The 16,991-nt window shown below is 48.5% G+C and overlaps 2 protein-coding genes across 6 annotated transcripts in view; one reads left to right on the top strand and one right to left on the bottom strand.

Annotated features, from left to right (window-relative positions):
- The window catches only part of MDC1 (mediator of DNA-damage checkpoint 1), a 15,282-nt gene extending 4,394 nt beyond the window's left edge, over window positions 1-10,888 (bottom strand). For 2 of the 5 annotated variants that reach the window (XM_012652906.1, XM_012652909.1), the window contains exons 1-10: window positions 10,823-10,888; window positions 8,438-8,576; window positions 7,524-7,904; window positions 7,364-7,439; window positions 5,583-7,075; window positions 5,363-5,428; window positions 5,104-5,196; window positions 1,291-2,082; window positions 1,137-1,180; window positions 8-615 (exon numbers count right to left, since the gene is read on the bottom strand). In XM_012652906.1, the coding sequence (XP_012508360.1) occupies window positions 8-615; window positions 1,137-1,180; window positions 1,291-2,082; window positions 5,104-5,196; window positions 5,363-5,428; window positions 5,583-7,075; window positions 7,364-7,439; window positions 7,524-7,904; window positions 8,438-8,573 (3,689 nt within the window). In that variant the 5' untranslated portion in view covers window positions 8,574-8,576; window positions 10,823-10,888. The remainder of the gene's footprint in view (window positions 1-7; window positions 616-1,136; window positions 1,181-1,290; window positions 2,083-5,103; window positions 5,197-5,362; window positions 5,429-5,582; window positions 7,076-7,363; window positions 7,440-7,523; window positions 7,905-8,437; window positions 8,577-10,822) is intronic. The other 3 variants (XM_012652910.1, XM_012652908.1, XM_012652907.1) reach the window with 3 other exon arrangements.
- Window positions 10,889-13,057: 2,169 nt separating this feature from the next.
- Window positions 13,058-16,780, top strand: TUBB (tubulin, beta class I). The gene is made up of 4 exons (XM_012652930.1): window positions 13,058-13,426; window positions 14,752-14,860; window positions 15,129-15,239; window positions 15,553-16,780. The coding sequence occupies exons 1-4, from the start codon at window positions 13,370-13,372 to the stop codon at window positions 16,608-16,610; spliced, it is 1,335 nt and encodes a 444-aa protein (XP_012508384.1). The 5' UTR covers window positions 13,058-13,369; the 3' UTR covers window positions 16,611-16,780.
- Window positions 16,781-16,991: the final 211 nt, after the last annotated feature.

The following is a 16,991-nucleotide window of genomic DNA, read 5'->3' as shown; positions in this document are numbered from 1 at the left end:
ATTTGTCCTGCCCCGAGTGGCCCGAGATGTGGGCTCGGGGGTGACAGGCTGGGCTGTGGAGGTGGAAGGCTGAAGCTCAAGGGCTGTGGGGACAACTGAGTCAGGGGTCTTGACAGAGGACCTATTTGTCCTGCCCCGAGTGGCTCGAGATGTGGGTTTTGGGGTGACAGGCTGGGCTGTGGAAGTGGGAGGCTGGAGCTCAGGAGCTATAAAGACAATTGGGTCAGGTGTCTTGAGAGAGGACCTATTTGTCCTGCCCCGAGTGGTGCGAGATGTGGGCTCGGGGGTGACAGGCTGGGCTGTGGGGGTGGTAGGGTGGGGCTCATGGGCAGTAGAGGAAACTGGAGAGGGTGTCATCCTGGAAGACCCCTGGGGTCTGACTTTAGGCTTTCGGTGGAAATGTTCCAGCTCTGAGGACGAGGGAGTCTCTGAAGCTTCCTGACTCCTGTTTTGCCTGGTTTTAGGAATGGATGGCTCAAGAGAAGGTAGGAAGGCAGAAAGAAGGGACTGAGGTGCAACATGGCTTTGGCTCTGGGAGAGAAGAGGGTCTTGGGGTGGGGTTGAGGCTTCAGGCACTGTAGGAGGCAGACAAGCATCTGGGGATTCTTGATTTTCCTGGGGAGAAACAGAAGCAAGTGAGGGAGGAAGAGGTAGAGAGAAGAGAGCTAGAACTGGGACACTGTTCTTGATACTTGTTTATGGTTAAATTATGCTCACTGGACTTCTCCTTCTGTCTAGGACCTCTCTTCCATTAGACTGGGAACTGCCTAGGGAGCAAGCAGTCCTCCTTCCCACGGACCTCACTCCACAATGCCACTATAACGTTCTTCACACATGGATGATGGCAATGAAGAGGATGGCTGGGGTGAAGAAGGAAGGAACAGGAAGAAAGGGACTCTTTCTCAGGCAGGAGACGGAACTTGGGAAACAGATATAGAAAACAATGAGTACCAAGGGTAAAGGAATAGAAGCCAACCAAGTCTCTTTCATACCACGAAAGAACCAAGCTTCTTTCTTCCATAAATGGAAGAAAACTTAGGGTATGGAGAAAGGACTAGATGCCAAAGGAAGGGGCACTGGAGGGGGTGTAGAGATGGCTTGGGAAGTAGGGGGTTGGTAGAGAAAGCAGCTCTCACCCTGGAAGCCTTCTCAGCAGGTGGCGTCTTGCAATTCAGTTGACCTAGACAGAAAGTAAACACAAGGGTGGCTGAGTTCTAAGTGGTTGGGTGCTCAGGGTTGGTTATCATGAGGGCTTCATACCACCTTGGGTTCCCCTCCACCTTCACTTACCTCTCTGCTGCCTCTTGGGGTTCACTTGGGCTCCCCTTTCTCCACTTGACTGCCTCCCAGAAGCTACCGGGGCTGAAGCAGGTGCCTGAAGGTGCCCTATCCCCACTCCAGGCTCTGGTGTTGGGCAGGAGGCCTGCCCTTTCTGGTCCTGGTTCCCGCCTTCTGGGCCCCCTCTCTGTGTGCCTCTGTTCAGCATCACTGTGGGGCCCCTCACTTCCAGCCCAGCTGGCTCACACTCTCCCTCTGGTACTGGGCTCTCTACTTTCTCAAATATTCCTCTTATAAGGGTCTGCTTCTCTATTTCTTTCTGCTGCATTTCCTTGGATGACTCAACTTCTACCTTCAAACTGTCCCCATCCATTTCAGGACTTGTACTTTTCACCTTTTTGTCAGACTCTTGTCTCTGAGTGTCTCTAGCTAACAGCTGTTTTTGTTCTCTGTCCTGTATCTCCCTGGTTAATTCTTCCGTTCCCACCACATCTCTCTCTCCCCTTGGATGCAGTTTCTTGGTTTCCCTCTCCAATGGTCCTTTCTCAGGGGTCCCTCTCTCAGCTATTTCTTTTGGTATACCCATGCCTTTATCCACAGTCTGCATCCCTTTGCCTTGAATCCCCAGTGGCTCTGTGTGAACCGGGCTCTCTGGATGATGGTCTTGTGATGTTGCCCTAGGTGGAGACAGGCAAGATCCATGGGCCTTGAGGTAGGTGGCAATAGGCTGGGTCTCAGAGGCCTCAGACTCTCTCAGGCAGAATGGCTGTGTAGCCAGGACCTCCCATGGCTCATCTAGGGCACCTGGAAGTAGAGTGAGAGAGACTGAGAGAGAGTAAGGGGGGGGGGGAGGGAGGAGTACAGGTTGGAATAAAAAATAGGTTGAAAAAGATTAAGATAAATTCATGAATAATAAATCTAAATAAGTTATTAAAGGAAAGCTGAGAATAAAGATGGTAGTTATAGCATTTAATGTTTGTCTCAAAAAGACCATACCATCATATGAAAGCCCCCTCAGTAGTCTCTTTAAAAATGATCTAAACTAGTTGGTCTGTGAGTCCTACTTAATATGGCATTTTTTCCCCGATGAGATGGAGAAACATCAGCAAAATCCAGTCATCCCTTGGTATGTGTGGGAGGTGTGCTCCAGGACCCCCCGTGGATACCAAACTGTGGCTGCTCATGTCCCTTGTATAAAATGGCATAGTATTTGCATATAACCTATAGATATACTTTAAATCATTTCTAGATTACTTATAGTACCTCGTAAAATGTAAATACTTATTTCTATTTGCATTATTTTTATTGTTGTATTGTTTTTTATTGTTTTTTTGAATACTGTTTTTGACATCATAACTTTGACAATTTTATTTTCGTTGAGTTTCCTTATATTTTCTTTTATTTATTTTTAGTTGACAAATAAAAATTATATATATTTATGGGATACAACATAATGTTTTGATATGTCATTGTATAATGTATAAATCAAGCTAGTTAACATATCCACTACCTCACATACTTATTTTTTTGTGGTGAGAACACTTAAAATCTACCCTTAGCAATTTTTAAGTATATAATGCAGTTATTAACTATAGTCACGTGTTGTACAATAGATCTCCTGAAGTTACTCCTTCTGTCTAGCTGAAATTTTGTAACCTTTGACCAACATCTCCCCAATGCCCGTCCCTGTCTCCCCTTAACCCCTGGTAATCACCATTCTGTTCTCTGCTTTTGAGGTCGCCTTTTGTAGAGCCCACATACGAGATCATACGGTATTTGTCTTTCTGTGTCTGGATCATTTCATTCAGTGTAATATCCTCCAGGTTCATCCATGTTGTCACAAGTGACAGAATTTCCTTATTTTTTAAAGGCTGAATAGCATTGCACTGTGTATATATACATTTTCTTTTTTTATTGATACATAATAATTGTACATATTTATGAGGTACATGTGATGTTTTGATACATGCATACAATTGCAATGACCACATCAGGGTAATTGAGATAACCATCACCTCAAACATTGATCATTTCTTTTTTTTTTTTTTTTTTTTTTCAGAGTCTTGCTCTGTTGCTGCCCAGGCTAGAGTGCTGTGGTGTCAGCCTAGCTCACAGCAACCTCAAACTCCTGGGCTCAAGCGATCCTTCTGCCTCAGCCTCCTGAGTAGCTGGGACTACAGGCATGCGCCATCATGCCCGGCTAATTTTTTCTATATATTTTTAGCTGTCCAATTAATTTCTTTCTATTTTTGGTAGAGACGGGGTCTCGCTCTTGCTCAGGCTGGTCTCGAACCCCTGAGCTCAAACAATCCGCCCGCCTCGGCCTCCCAGAGAGCTAGGATTACAGGCGTGAGCCACCGCGCCCGCCCAGCTAATTTCTTTCTATTTTTGGTAGAGACAGGGTCTCGCTCTTGCTCAGGCTGGTCTCGAACTCCTGAGCTCAAACGATCCGCCCGCCTCAGCCTCCCAGAGTGCTAGGATTACAGGCGTGAGCCACTGCACCTGGCCGATCATTTCTTTGTGTTGGGATAATTACAAATCTTTTAGCCATTTTGAAATAAACAATAAATTATTGTAACTACAGTTACCCTACTGTGCTATCGAAACTAGAACTTATTTCTTCAATCTAGTTGTATTTTTGTACCCATTAACAAACCTTTCTTTTTCCCTTCCTCCCTTCTACCCTTCCCAGCTTCTAGGAACCACCATTCTCCTCTCTACCTCCGTAAGATCAACTTTTTCAGCCTACATGAGAAAGAACATGTGGTGTTTGTCCTTCTGTGTCTGGTTTATTTCTCTTAACATAATGACCTCCATGTTGCTGCAAATGACAAGATTTCATTCTTTATTCCATTGTATACATAAATATACCACATTTTCTTTATCCATTCATCCACTGATGTACACTTTTAAGTTGATTCCATTATCTTGGCTATTGTGAATTGTTCTGCAGTGAACAGGAGAGTGCAGATAATTTCTTCAACGTACTGATCTCCTCTTTGGGGATATACACACAGCAACGGGATTGCTGGATCATATGATATTTCTATTTTTAGTTTTTTCAGGAATCTCCATACTGTTTTCCATAATATGGCATTTTTTCCTGATGAGATGGAGAAACATCAGCAAAATACAGTCATCTCTTGGTATCCATGGGGGATTGGTCCCAGGACCCCCGTGGATACTAAAATCCTCAGATGCTCAAGTTCCTCATATAAAATGGCGTAGTATTTGCATATAACCTACACATAACCTCCTGTATACTTAAAAAAAAAATTTTTTTTTAAGAGATGGTCATCTCTCTATGTTGCCTAGGCCGGACTCCTCAGCTCAAGTGATCCTCCCACTTCAGCCTGCCAAGTGTCTGGGACTACAGGCATGTACCACTGCTCCCAGCTCTCCCATATACTTTAAATCAGCGGTCCCCAGCCTTTTTGGCACCAGGGACTGGTTTCACAGAAGACAACTTTTCCACGGATGGGAGCGGTGTGCGGAGCTCAAGTGGTGATGTGAGCGAATGATGGGGAGGACAAGGAGGTGGGGACTGCAGCTTTAAATCACCTCTAGACTACTCGTAATACCTGATATGATGAAAATGCTATGTAAATAGTTGTTATATTACATTTTTAAAATTTGTATTATTTTTTATTGTGGGTTTTTTTTTTTTCAAATATTTTCAACTCACAGTTGGTTGAACCCCTAGATGAGGAACCCACAGGTACAGAGGGCCAACTGTAGTCAAGGAATATGACAGAAATATGTAGAGGGGAAAAACAACAAAGGATGCAAAGTTGTGAGCACAGAGGAAGGGAGAGTTTGTTGTACCTGGGGCCTGGAAGCTGCAATGGGAAGGGCCAGGCTCTGGGGGGAGAGTAATCAGGAAGGCCTGGGTGGGTTCATCCTCCATGCTCTGGACTGCTGCACAAGAAAAGACAGCCTAAGCACAGCTCCTCCACAGAACCCCAGGATTCCATTTTCTGGTCTCCTACCCTACCCATGCCAGCCTTCACACCCTTCAAGGACCACTAGTCTAATCTCCCAGCTCCCACCGATACCAGGATCCAAATAATACAGGTGTCCTCACCTTCCAGGCTCTCAGTCTCTCTCTCCACAAAGCACTGGGTAGCCTGTAGGGCCAGATCTTCAGAATCTGGTAGGGAGGAATATAGGATAGATAATAAAAGAAATCGTATCTGTCCCTTAACTCCTTACTTAATCTCTACTCTTTTGTTCCTAACCCCAACCCTTGGAACTTCCATGGTTTATTTAAGGGCTCAAGAGAGGAAGAAAGGCCAGTAACTTACCATCTTGGTTGTCTTCAGAGTCCTTGGTCATGCCCACATGTGGTTCTCTCTCTCTTCCTGCAGGGGTCTGGGCTCCCTCTCTCTGTGGCTGCCTGGGTTCCTCTGGAGTGCCTGTGTCCACCACAGGATCTGTGAGATTCTCCACTGAGATAGGGAGAAGGTCCTGCTCCACTTGTGCCACAGGTGACCCACCCTGGACCCCCACCTCAAGAGCTCTCTCCCTCTCAAGAACAGCTGCAGCCCGCTCTGTCCCAGCATCCCCTTCTGCTGGAAGCCGGCTCTTTCTTATATCTGTTGCTGCCGAGGCTGCTAAGGACATGCCCTCCTCTACATCTGTCTCACAGTCCTCATCCAGAGGAGGCTGGCCTTCCTCTAGAGGCACCACAGGCAGCTTTGCTGGCCCCCTCTCTGCTTCCACATCTGTTTGATATGTCCCCTCCACAGACACCTGATGCTTCTCCAGATGTACAACAGCTGGCCCTGGTGGGACATCCTCCTCCCCTTCTGTGTTGATGTCCACCGTGCTGGAGGCTTGGCTTCTCTCCGGGTGGATCCCAGGTGAACTCTTATCTGCTTCTACACCTATATCACTGTCCCCAGGAGGAGGTTGGTTCTCTTCTGAATGTGCTATAACAATGGTTCCATCTTTGTCTGTGTGACCCTCAGGGACGGTTTCTCTCTTTTCTACTGGGAGCCCTCCCTCTTCCACATCTGTGTCACTGTCTCTCCCACTGGCAGTTTGCTCCAGAAGGACCACAGGTTGGGCCCTGTCCTCTTCCACATCCATAACTCTGTTCCATACAACAGCCTGGCTCTCTTTCAGACGTGCCAAAGTGAGTGCTGCTGAGACTTCTTCCTCATCATCTGTATCACTGTTGATCAGCATGGAAGTCTGGCTTTTCTCCAAAGGGATGGCCTGTGGGGCCTCGCTCTCCTCCATATCTGTATCACTGTCAGCCTGGCTCTCCTGCAGATGTGCCAAGCCAGGTGCTCCAGGACCCCTTGTACCAGCTCCATGGAATATTTGCCTCTTCTTCATAGGAACTACAGCTGGGGTTGCTGGGATTCCCTCTTCTTCCACATCAGTATCACTATCGATAATGCCACAAGGCTGGGCCCTTTCCAAATGGACCTCAGCTGACCTTCCAGGAGGCCTGCTCTCATCATCCCTATCTGTGTCACTGTCCTCCCCAGGAGGTTGGCTCCTCTCCAGAATCACCCTAACTGGGACCACCCCATTTCCTCCATCCTTCTTGATTTTTGTGTCATTGTCCCTCTCTTTCACTGAAGGCTGATCCTTTTCACACTGGATTTTGGTTGCAACTCCATCAGCTGCAGGTTGCTCTGCCTCTGCAGCGGCACCTCTTCTGGCAGCGGAGGAGGCCTCCCCTGTTGCTGTTTGCTGACCTTCCTCCTCATCTGTGTCACTGTCCAAGTTGAAGGCACAATGTGGCCCAGGGCCACCTGGGCCAGGGGAAGGCCCCTCTTCATCACTACAAAGGGAAGACAGAGAGACTGTAGAATCTATTTCCAAGAAAGGGATACCCCACTCAATTGTGAGCTTCTTGAGGGCAGACACAAGGTAGTATTTGTTTTCTGTTTCCAGTAATTAGTTCTCCAGCTGACACATCAAAGGTGCTCCATAGAAATTCAGCTGAGTGAATGAGTATGTATACCCCAGCCCCAACTTTCATGATAATTCTCTCTCTTAGAGATTGATCCTCCAGCCCCTGTTTCTTCCTCCTTTTGAAGACTCAGGTGTCTGGCCCTTTGGCACTTACCTCTCTGGAACTACTGTTGACAAAGGGGAGGATGTGGTCCTTGATTCTTTCATCACACATCTTTCAGAAAGGGACTCTGTCAAGAATAGAAAGAAGTTGACAGTTTCACACTCATCATCCCCATCTCCTCCTCTCCCACCCTCCCAATACATAAGCTTACCTACTTCCTCCTCCGAGTCTTCAGCCAACAGAAGCCTCTGAGGTTGAGTTCCTCCCTGTACCCTGGGTGTCTCCTCTACAGTTAGAGGACCCCGAGAGACAAAGGGCAGGGGCACATCCAAGCGATGGTACTGGCAGGGCAAGTCAGCAAAGAGAATCAATTCCTGGTCCCTCAGACGATAACTCACCCCAGGGCTCAGAACCTTAGGAGGCCTCAGGATTTGAGTACCATTGAGGCTTCCACAATCTCGGAGGATAGGTGCCTTGTCCCAGGCCAAGATTTCAATCACTGCATGTTGTTTGGAGATGGATGGAAAGGGTAGGGGCACAGAACAGTCAGGCATTCGGCCTACCACATTCTTCCCGACGTGTAGTGGGAAATCTAAAAATTAGAGAGGTAGATAGGTTCTAAGGCCAGAGTCCTGGCCTGTCATTAGGAAAACAGTCCTATTAGGTACCCACTACTCACTCAAGGCCCCACACGCATTAGAAAAATAAAAGGCGCTAGGATATCTAGGCATTGAAAATTATATGCATTATTCATATGCAATACCTCATCCATCCACACTGGATTTTTAAAATTGTGATAAAATATACGTAACACAAAATTTACCATTTTAATAATTTTAAGTGCACAGTTCAGTGGCATTAAGTACATTCACATTGTTGTGTAATCATCATCACCATCCATCTCCCGACCACACTGGATTTTTATTTGAATCTCTTAATCTTCTATCAAAGTAAAATCATTTCCAGTAGGCCCAGGGCACTATCCTGGAACAATCAACTCAATCAGTCCCTTCTCTTCCATTCCTAGTAAAAAAAAAATTTTGAGATCTCCTTGCAACCCTCCAATTACCTCCCCACAAAAATAAAAGACCTAGATCAATACTTCAGCATCCAATAACCCCTGACCTTTTTCTGGTCCATGGGCACCACTGAAGATACGCAGCCGCCCTACAGGCTCCAAGCTGTACTCCAAGGATTCACTGGATTGTTCTGTCTCCTCCTCTTCTTCAATGTCCCAGTTGATAACCTGTGTGTCCTCCATAATCTGGGAAGGAAACACATTATCATCATCCCCATCGTTGGTTCACACCAACTGCATCATGCATCACACTGATCAGACTGATAACTGGAGGTAAACCTGGATTGCTATGAAGGTTGATGCTTCTCTTTCTACCAATCATTCTGATGTTATCCTTTCAAAGCATTTAAAACATATCCATGACACAGAGTAAGACATATTATAAGGTCCCAAGTATACAAATATGTATAAACACATGCCTGTTTATATAAACAGAAGTTTTGAGAAACAATGCTTAGCCTTACTATGTACAATAAATACGCTGATATTTTTCATTCTATATTTTTCTATTCTCTCCATATTATTTTTAAAATACTGATTTGCAACCCACTAAATTTTCACTGTCCACTACTGGGTTGCAACCCACAATTTGAAAGACACCATTTTGCTAACACATGCCAAGTATGTGTTAGGCATTGTGTTATGTGTCAGGCATAGTGGCCATATGAGGCAGGCATTCAGGAAACTAATGCTAAAAATGTTACATAATTTGCTCAGGATAACAGCAGGTAAATAGATAGGAATAACGATGCTTCTGGCTGCAAAGCCCAGGCTTTTTACACTTTACCAGACCACCTTAGTATGATCAGGCCAAATTGCAAGAAGTCACAACAGCTGATGTATACAGATGTTTCCTATGTGTCAAGCACTGTCCTAATTACCTTATACTGACTGACTCATTTAATCTTCACAAGAATGCTGTAAAGCAGGTATTTTCACTTGACCAGCCTTTAATATATATATATATATATATATATATATATATATACACACACATATACATATATATATATAAATATAAAAGAAAAAAGTAGGTATCATCTTCCATTTTTTCAGATAAAGAAACTGCAACATAGCTGGGTTAAGGAATTTGCCCACGGTCACCCAGATAATGTCTCTCCTTTGTCTAATATTTTCTGATGGCTTTCCAGGCCCACAGGATAAAATAAAATCTAAACTCCTTAGCAAGACCGTCCATGATCTCTACCTCCTGTCCTTAATGCACACCCTTCCCCAAAAGCCTATGCTTCAGGCACAGCCCTTCTCTCCAATCTCTGAACACACTGTCCTTGTTGTCCTCCACATCTTCATGCCTCAGGCCAGTTCCATGACCCTTCAGTCCTAGTTTTCTGGTCCAACTCCTACCCATCCTTTAAGAGTCAGTTCAAATGACTTTCTCAGCAAAGCCTTTCGTAGAGTTTTCCCTGTTTTCTGGTGATCCACAGTGGTCATTGGACTTGTGCCTACTCTAACACTTCTCACCATATTGTAACCATTACTTTCCATTTCTGCCTTCACACCTCATCTTCAGGACTGGACTAGGGAAACTGTATCTTTTCCCCTAGGGTCCATCATATTCATTCAATGGTGGTGATGGCGCACCTGATACTGTTTGAAGTATTTGGGATACATCTGTGAACCAAACATAAAATGAACCCTGCCCTTGTGGAGGCTACATCACTGAGCCCACTGATGAAAGAATAAATGAGAGGATATGGAAATTCAAAAGAGCCTGAGTGGAATTCACCTAGAAAGACCCCACCCTAGGCCGAGCGCGGTGGGTGGCTCACGCCTGTAATCCTAGCAGTCTGGGAGGCCAAGGCGAGAGGATCGCTTGAGCTCAGGAATTGGAGATCAGCCTGAGCAAAAGTGAGACCCGTCTCTACTAAAGAAAATAGAAAAAATTAGCCGGGCATGGTGGTGTCCGCCTGTAGTCCCAGCTGCTCGGGAGGCTGAGGCAGGAGGATCACTTGAGCCCAGGAGTTCGAGGTTGCTGTGAGCTAGGCTGACGCCACGGCACTCCAGCCAGGGCAGAGAGAGACTGACTCACCAAAAAAACAAAAACACAAACAAACAAAAAAAGATGCCAAGCTAAACATGTTGACAGGTAGGGGAAAGTAAGATGCCTCGTGGAGAAAGTGTTCACTCCTTCCTTATGACTGGCCAACTCAGAGGGTGCCACGACCCTTGGCTGCAATTCAAAAGGCCCCCATCTTTGATCCCCACCCTAGTAGGTTCCCCCGTGGTTCAATGTCTCCCAGCGTCTTCGTACCTAAACTCAGGGCGGGGCGCCAGGTAAGGATTAGTATTACAATCCAAGAAGCAAACTTCCAAGTCACCACCGCCCTGTCGCACCCAAGCAAGCCCCTCCCGCCCTCTGGGGGAATCAAGATGGCACCCGGAGAGCCGTGGGCGAGGCCCCCAGAACTCACCTACTTTGAGTCCCCGCGCGCGCCACCAGTAACGGCCGCGACCGGGGTGGTGCGAGTGAGCGAGCCAGAAGGAAGCCGATGCTCTGATTGGCTCCTGCCGCTGTCTTTCAAAGCCCTGTTGCGGGCTGATTGATGAAGCCCGTGGGGCGAGGCACACCCAAAGCCCCGCCCCTCCTCGCCCCTCCCCGCCCCCTTACAGGTCAAAAAGGAGGAGACTAAAATCAGTTAAGTGGGACGATAATCGGAGGCCGCCGTGCGCGCACGGAATAGTGCACCTCGATTGGGCAGTTCCAAGGGACGACCCACTACCGCTTCCCCGCCCACCACCCACTTCCCGCGCAGATTTCCGAACCGCGGGCAGAGAATCTAGCGTTAGCGGCGGGCAGCGGATAGAGGCGCTGTACCATAGACGACGTCAGCTGCGTCTGGTGCGGCCAGAGCGTCCTTCCTCGGTCCTCCCAGACATGGTGTCCGCTGACTCAGGAGAAATGAAATGGGGCTGCGGATTGCAGTCGTGGCTAGAGGCTGCAGCTTGGAGGACAGCCCGTAGGCGTGGCGCTTGAGGAATTCTTATTGCAATGGAATTTCATTTCCTTTTGATTTGACTTGTTTAGTAGAAGTCATGTCATTTCTCCCTGGGAATACATCCCTGACAGACATTTTGGGGTCATTTTCCTAAATGCAAGCTCCTAAAGCAAAGATCTGCAGGCGAACAGAGAGAACTGTTTTGGTATCTTAAAGGCTGTCCTCACCTTTCAAGGGGCGAAGGAAAGATAAAATCATTTATTTCACTATAAGACACTAAAAAAATTGTAACAATGTGACGTTTGTATAATTTAGGAAGCCCATTCCACTCGTTATCTCAATGCTGTCTACAACAATCAAATAGAAGTAGATTTTACAAACGAGGGATTTGAAACTCCGCGAAGTTAAATGACTTGCCTAGGACCCTACGGCTAATGTAGGGTAAAGACAGTTGAAACAAATACTCTAATTCTAAATTCTAAGCTCTTTCCCCTACCATAAAAAACTGCTTTCATTGTTATCATGTCCTAAAACATAAAACATTATATTTTAAGTGGGTAGATGGGTCTTACACAACTTGATGTTCCTTTATTGAGAGGGTGATTTAGAAATATGTTGATCTGTGTATTGACCGAATGTGAATTAACAATGACCTTAATTTGATATTACATCATCTCTATTATAGTGCTAAGCACACTTTTTTATACACTTCTCACCAAACGGCAACATCCTAGACGATAGGGAGCTAATTCTTAATCATTTTTGTATCCTTAGTTCCTGGTTTGGTGAATATTTAGTATCTATCAAATGAGGGAATGAATCCCTGGGAAGAAGCAGATGGATTCTGACTTGAGCCCATCCAATTTTCTTTCGTCAATTACCCCTCTCTCCTTTTTTCAATCCTGGGGCTCTTGAAGGGTTGCAGTGGCCGCCACCTGGTCAGTGAAATAAGCGAATTGAAAAACCACTGACTTCATCAAAATGTCTAGAGTGGCAGGCTGGAAAGACTGAAAATCTATCAGGCATTTCATCCCATAGTTCCCTGTTTGACAAGACCAAGGTGTCCTCAAACGCCGCCCTAAGGCCCAGATACCCTACTTGAATGGAGAATTCTGGCTTCACAAATCCCAGATACCAGTTTCTCTACTCAATTTATCTTCGAGCATACCCTTCAGATAACATCTCTGTCCTGAAAGGTCCTTGCTGCAATTTTGTTTCTCTTTCGAAACATCACTCGAAAATTCCCAGGGAAATAGTAGAAGGGCAATTCCCTCCTTCTTACTGAGGTATCTGGGGGAGCAGCGGCTTATTAAAGTTCATGCCTTGGGGTCACCAAGGGCCAGAAGTTAGGCAGCAGAGCCGGGTGCCACACTTCTCCCCAGTTTTCGCTAAGCTTAGTCTTGTCTTTCCGAGAGCTACCGCAGTCGGGAGCTTTCAGGGCGTGCCTACCCCACCACCCACCTTCTGGAACACCAGACTTCCCAATTCCTGCATCCCCGAAAACTGCTCTCTTTTTCTACCAAAAACTCAGGCATATTGGAAAGAAATCTTGCGCAAGGTCATTTTTTCATTTAAAAGAAAAACCCACAAAATACAAGCCCAGTACCCACCCATTCGTCCCTACATTTTGCAGCGTGGACAACAATGGGGGACTACAGCTCCCAGAGAGGACTGCGCTCGCCCCCGGGCGCAGGGACCAATGGACGCCTGGTACATGACCGACACCGACTAATCAGAGCCAGGCTCGACGAGGCTTTGTCTGCACACCGCGCGCGGGGCCGCTTCTCCCGCCTCCCAGCCCCGGCGCACGCGCGCCCCGCCCTGCCCGCCTTCTCTCCCGCGCCCTCCCCGCTTCTTTCTCCCTCTCAGAGCCTTCCTGCTGCCGCGTTCGGACCTCGCTGCTGCAGCCTCCGGGGCACGTCCCATCCTATCAGCCTGCGACTAGCAAAGAAAACTACATATATTTTTTTTGCCCCATACATACTTTGAGGCCAGCAAAAAAAATTACAATAAATTTTAACCATGAGGGAAATCGTGCACATCCAGGCCGGTCAGTGTGGCAACCAGATCGGTGCCAAGGTAAGAATTTTTACCCTCTTCTTTTAATTGTATTTCTTTTTGGAAGGAAAAGTCCAGGTAAATTATGAAAAATGGTTGTGGGGCATCTGCGCTCTTACTCCTTAATCAAGCTTTGCCCTCTCCCAAGTTTTTTTTAACACAGAAATAATACACCAGTGTAACTAGCATTTGCTTTTGGAAAATGGGTATTTTTCTTGGCAGCACATTTTGGAAGAACTATTAAAAGGATTCTTCGGGTTTCGGGGGCAGAAACACAGAGGATCTGTAAGATTTACTAAAAGGGAATTTTCTAACGGTCCGAGAAGCGGGCAGAGAGGTGCGGAAACGGCCCGAGACAAAGCGAAACGAGGTTTTGCCCATGTGCGTCCCGCCCACCCCCCCTCGCAGGGCGAGCCGGAGGGGGAAGGGGAGGCGGCGGCAGCTGCCGGGAGCTCCCCTGCAAAGGCGGGGGCCGCGAGCGCCGGGTGGGCTGCGCTACGCCTGCCCTTCACGAAAGATCGGGGGCCCCGGCGGGGCGGCGCTGTCGCTTTTCGTGGGTGGAAGGGAATATGTATTGTATTAATTTCACTTCCTTTCTTTGCTCCTAAGAGAGATCTAGGGCGTGAACAGATACGGAGAAAGGGAGAGAGAAAAAAGGGCGTGCTTTTCTTTGATGAGTCTCAAGACCAAACAAACAAGGGAGGGAAAGAGAATCTTTGGAGGAGAAAAAGATCTAGCGAAGGAATAAAATTCCGGGGCCCAGAGGAATTTTTTTTTTTTTTTTTTGCGCGCGGTTACAGTGTAGCGGGGGAGGGGCGGGGAGGAAGTGCGGCTGCTACGTTGTAGCAGAAGGGCGGGCCCTGCGGGGCGGGGTCGGGCGCGCGGCGACAATGCGGGCCCGCGGGGGCGCGCTGGCCCCGCCCCTCGTGCGGGTGGTCCGCCTTGGGCCCCGCCCACGCGCGCGCGGCCTCCTCTTGTGGGCGGCGGCCTGCGCGTGCGCCGCGTCACGTGCGGGCGGGGCGCGGGCGGCGGAGGCGGCTTGCTAGACCCCGGCCTTTTGTGCGCGGCCTGGAGGGCGGTGCCTGGCTGGGGCTGGGGGGTGGGGCCTTTCCAGTTGGGTCGCCTTCCCTCCGCTCTCCCGGGTCCCTGCGAACGCCAGGCCTTCCTTGCTGCACATCGTCTCATAGCAAGCGGGGAACACTGCGGTTTCCCCGGTGTGCGCGTGTCTAGGGAAGGGTGTGGCCGGCAGATGCAGGGCCTACGAGGTCGCGCTGGAATTACAATGGGCGGCGAGCGTAGTCGGCCGGGACTTGAACTCTTGAGGGCTCATTGCTCTTCTCCGGCAGTTCTGGGAGGTGATCAGTGATGAACACGGCATCGACCCCACCGGTACCTACCACGGGGACAGCGACCTGCAGCTGGACCGGATCTCCGTGTACTACAATGAAGCCACAGGTGAGGACAGGAGCCCGGGAAGCCTGGGTCCCCTTTTCTCTCTCATAGTTCTCCGGGTTCTCTTTCCATCCTTGGGGACCCTTTATCCCTTTTGGATGAATCTATCATCCTTTTTCCTTGGTGACCCACCATTGGGGCCAAGACTAACTCTTCTGCCACGTGGTGGCAGGGCCGGGAATGACAGGCTTGGGTCCCCAGCTTTCTCCCAACCCCAATATATTTACCTTCCCCTCTGCCAGGTCTCACACCTCTACTTGATTCCCTGTAGGTGGCAAGTATGTTCCTCGTGCTATCCTGGTGGATCTAGAACCTGGGACCATGGACTCTGTTCGCTCGGGTCCTTTTGGCCAGATCTTCAGACCAGACAACTTTGTTTTTGGTGAGTTATATAGAGGGTATTAGTGGACACCATCAGATTAAATTTATTTGGGTGTAAAGAAGACAGCAGAAGTTAGAGGTGGTTGTTGTACTGGAGAGCTTATACAGAGCTATTTTCCGAAATCGCTGATGGAGGGCAGAGGTAGTTACTGCTCTAGCTGGTAAAGTATGGGAAGGTGGGAGGAGAACACCTCACAGGTGAAGTAGAAAGAAGATACATCCAAGGGAATTATTCCAAAGGTTGAAAGGGGGAAACCTCATATATGTTCCACACCCTGCTAATTAATTAAGTTTTTCTCCTTACACCATTCCAGGTCAGTCAGGGGCAGGCAACAACTGGGCCAAGGGCCACTATACAGAAGGGGCCGAGCTGGTTGATTCCGTCCTGGATGTGGTGCGGAAGGAGGCGGAGAGCTGTGACTGCCTGCAGGGTTTCCAGCTGACCCACTCGTTGGGCGGGGGCACAGGCTCTGGAATGGGCACTCTCCTTATCAGCAAGATCCGAGAAGAGTATCCTGACCGTATCATGAACACCTTCAGTGTGGTGCCCTCACCCAAAGTGTCCGACACTGTGGTTGAGCCCTACAACGCCACCCTCTCCGTCCATCAGCTGGTAGAAAACACTGATGAGACCTACTGCATTGACAACGAGGCCCTTTATGACATCTGCTTCCGCACCCTCAAGCTGACCACGCCGACGTACGGGGACCTGAACCATCTTGTCTCAGCTACCATGAGTGGTGTCACCACCTGCCTCCGCTTCCCTGGCCAGCTCAATGCTGACCTCCGCAAGCTGGCAGTCAACATGGTGCCCTTCCCACGTCTCCACTTCTTCATGCCTGGCTTTGCCCCTCTCACCAGCCGTGGAAGCCAGCAGTATCGGGCTCTCACTGTGCCCGAACTCACTCAGCAGGTCTTCGATGCCAAGAACATGATGGCTGCCTGCGACCCCCGCCACGGCCGGTACCTCACTGTGGCTGCTGTCTTCCGTGGACGGATGTCCATGAAGGAGGTAGATGAGCAGATGCTCAACGTGCAGAACAAGAACAGCAGCTACTTTGTGGAGTGGATCCCCAACAATGTCAAGACGGCTGTCTGCGACATCCCACCTCGTGGCCTCAAGATGGCGGTCACCTTCATCGGCAACAGCACAGCCATCCAGGAGCTGTTCAAGCGCATCTCAGAGCAGTTTACGGCCATGTTCCGCCGGAAGGCCTTCCTCCACTGGTATACAGGCGAGGGCATGGACGAGATGGAGTTCACCGAGGCTGAGAGCAACATGAACGACCTCGTCTCTGAGTATCAGCAGTACCAGGATGCCACCGCGGAAGAGGAGGAGGATTTCGGTGAGGAGGCCGAAGAGGAGGCCTAAGGCATAGCCCCCCTCACCTCAGGCTTCCAGCCCCCTCAGCCTTCTTCCTCAACTACCCCTTTCCTCTCCCTCAGAATTTGTGTTTGCTGCCTCTTTTTTTTTTTCTTTTAGGGGGGTCTAGAACAGTGCCCGGCACATAGTAGGCGCTCAATAAATACTTGTTTGTTGAATGTCTCCTCTCTCTTTCCACTCTGGGAAACATAGATTTCTGCCTTTCTGGGTAACCTCTATTTCTTTCAGGTGCCCATTCCTCCCTTCTGTCCAGTTAATATTTCCCTCTGTTTTTAAAATAATTCTAAGGCGCTGGGTCTCATCCAGATGCCATTTAGAACCAACCGGGTGCTGAAAACCCAGATGATGACCATCATCCTAAGCCCAAGT

The sequence above is a fragment of the Propithecus coquereli genome, unplaced genomic scaffold (genome assembly GCF_000956105.1).
Source record: "Propithecus coquereli isolate 6110/MARCELLA unplaced genomic scaffold, Pcoq_1.0 Scaffold404, whole genome shotgun sequence".
NCBI classification, from domain to species: domain Eukaryota; kingdom Metazoa; phylum Chordata; class Mammalia; order Primates; family Indriidae; genus Propithecus; species Propithecus coquereli.
Note: the sequence above shows the minus strand (reverse complement) of the source record. Positions and strands in the feature narration are given on the sequence as shown.

Coding starts and splice junctions, on each gene's coding strand:
- TUBB (XM_012652930.1), top strand. CDS start 13,370: ATGAGGGAAATCGTGCACATCCAGGCCGGTCAGTGTGGCAACCAGATC. Junction 14,861..15,128: donor GTACTACAATGAAGCCACAG/GTGAGGACAGGA, acceptor GATTCCCTGTAG/GTGGCAAGTATGTTCCTCGT. Junction 15,240..15,552: donor ACCAGACAACTTTGTTTTTG/GTGAGTTATATA, acceptor ACACCATTCCAG/GTCAGTCAGGGGCAGGCAAC.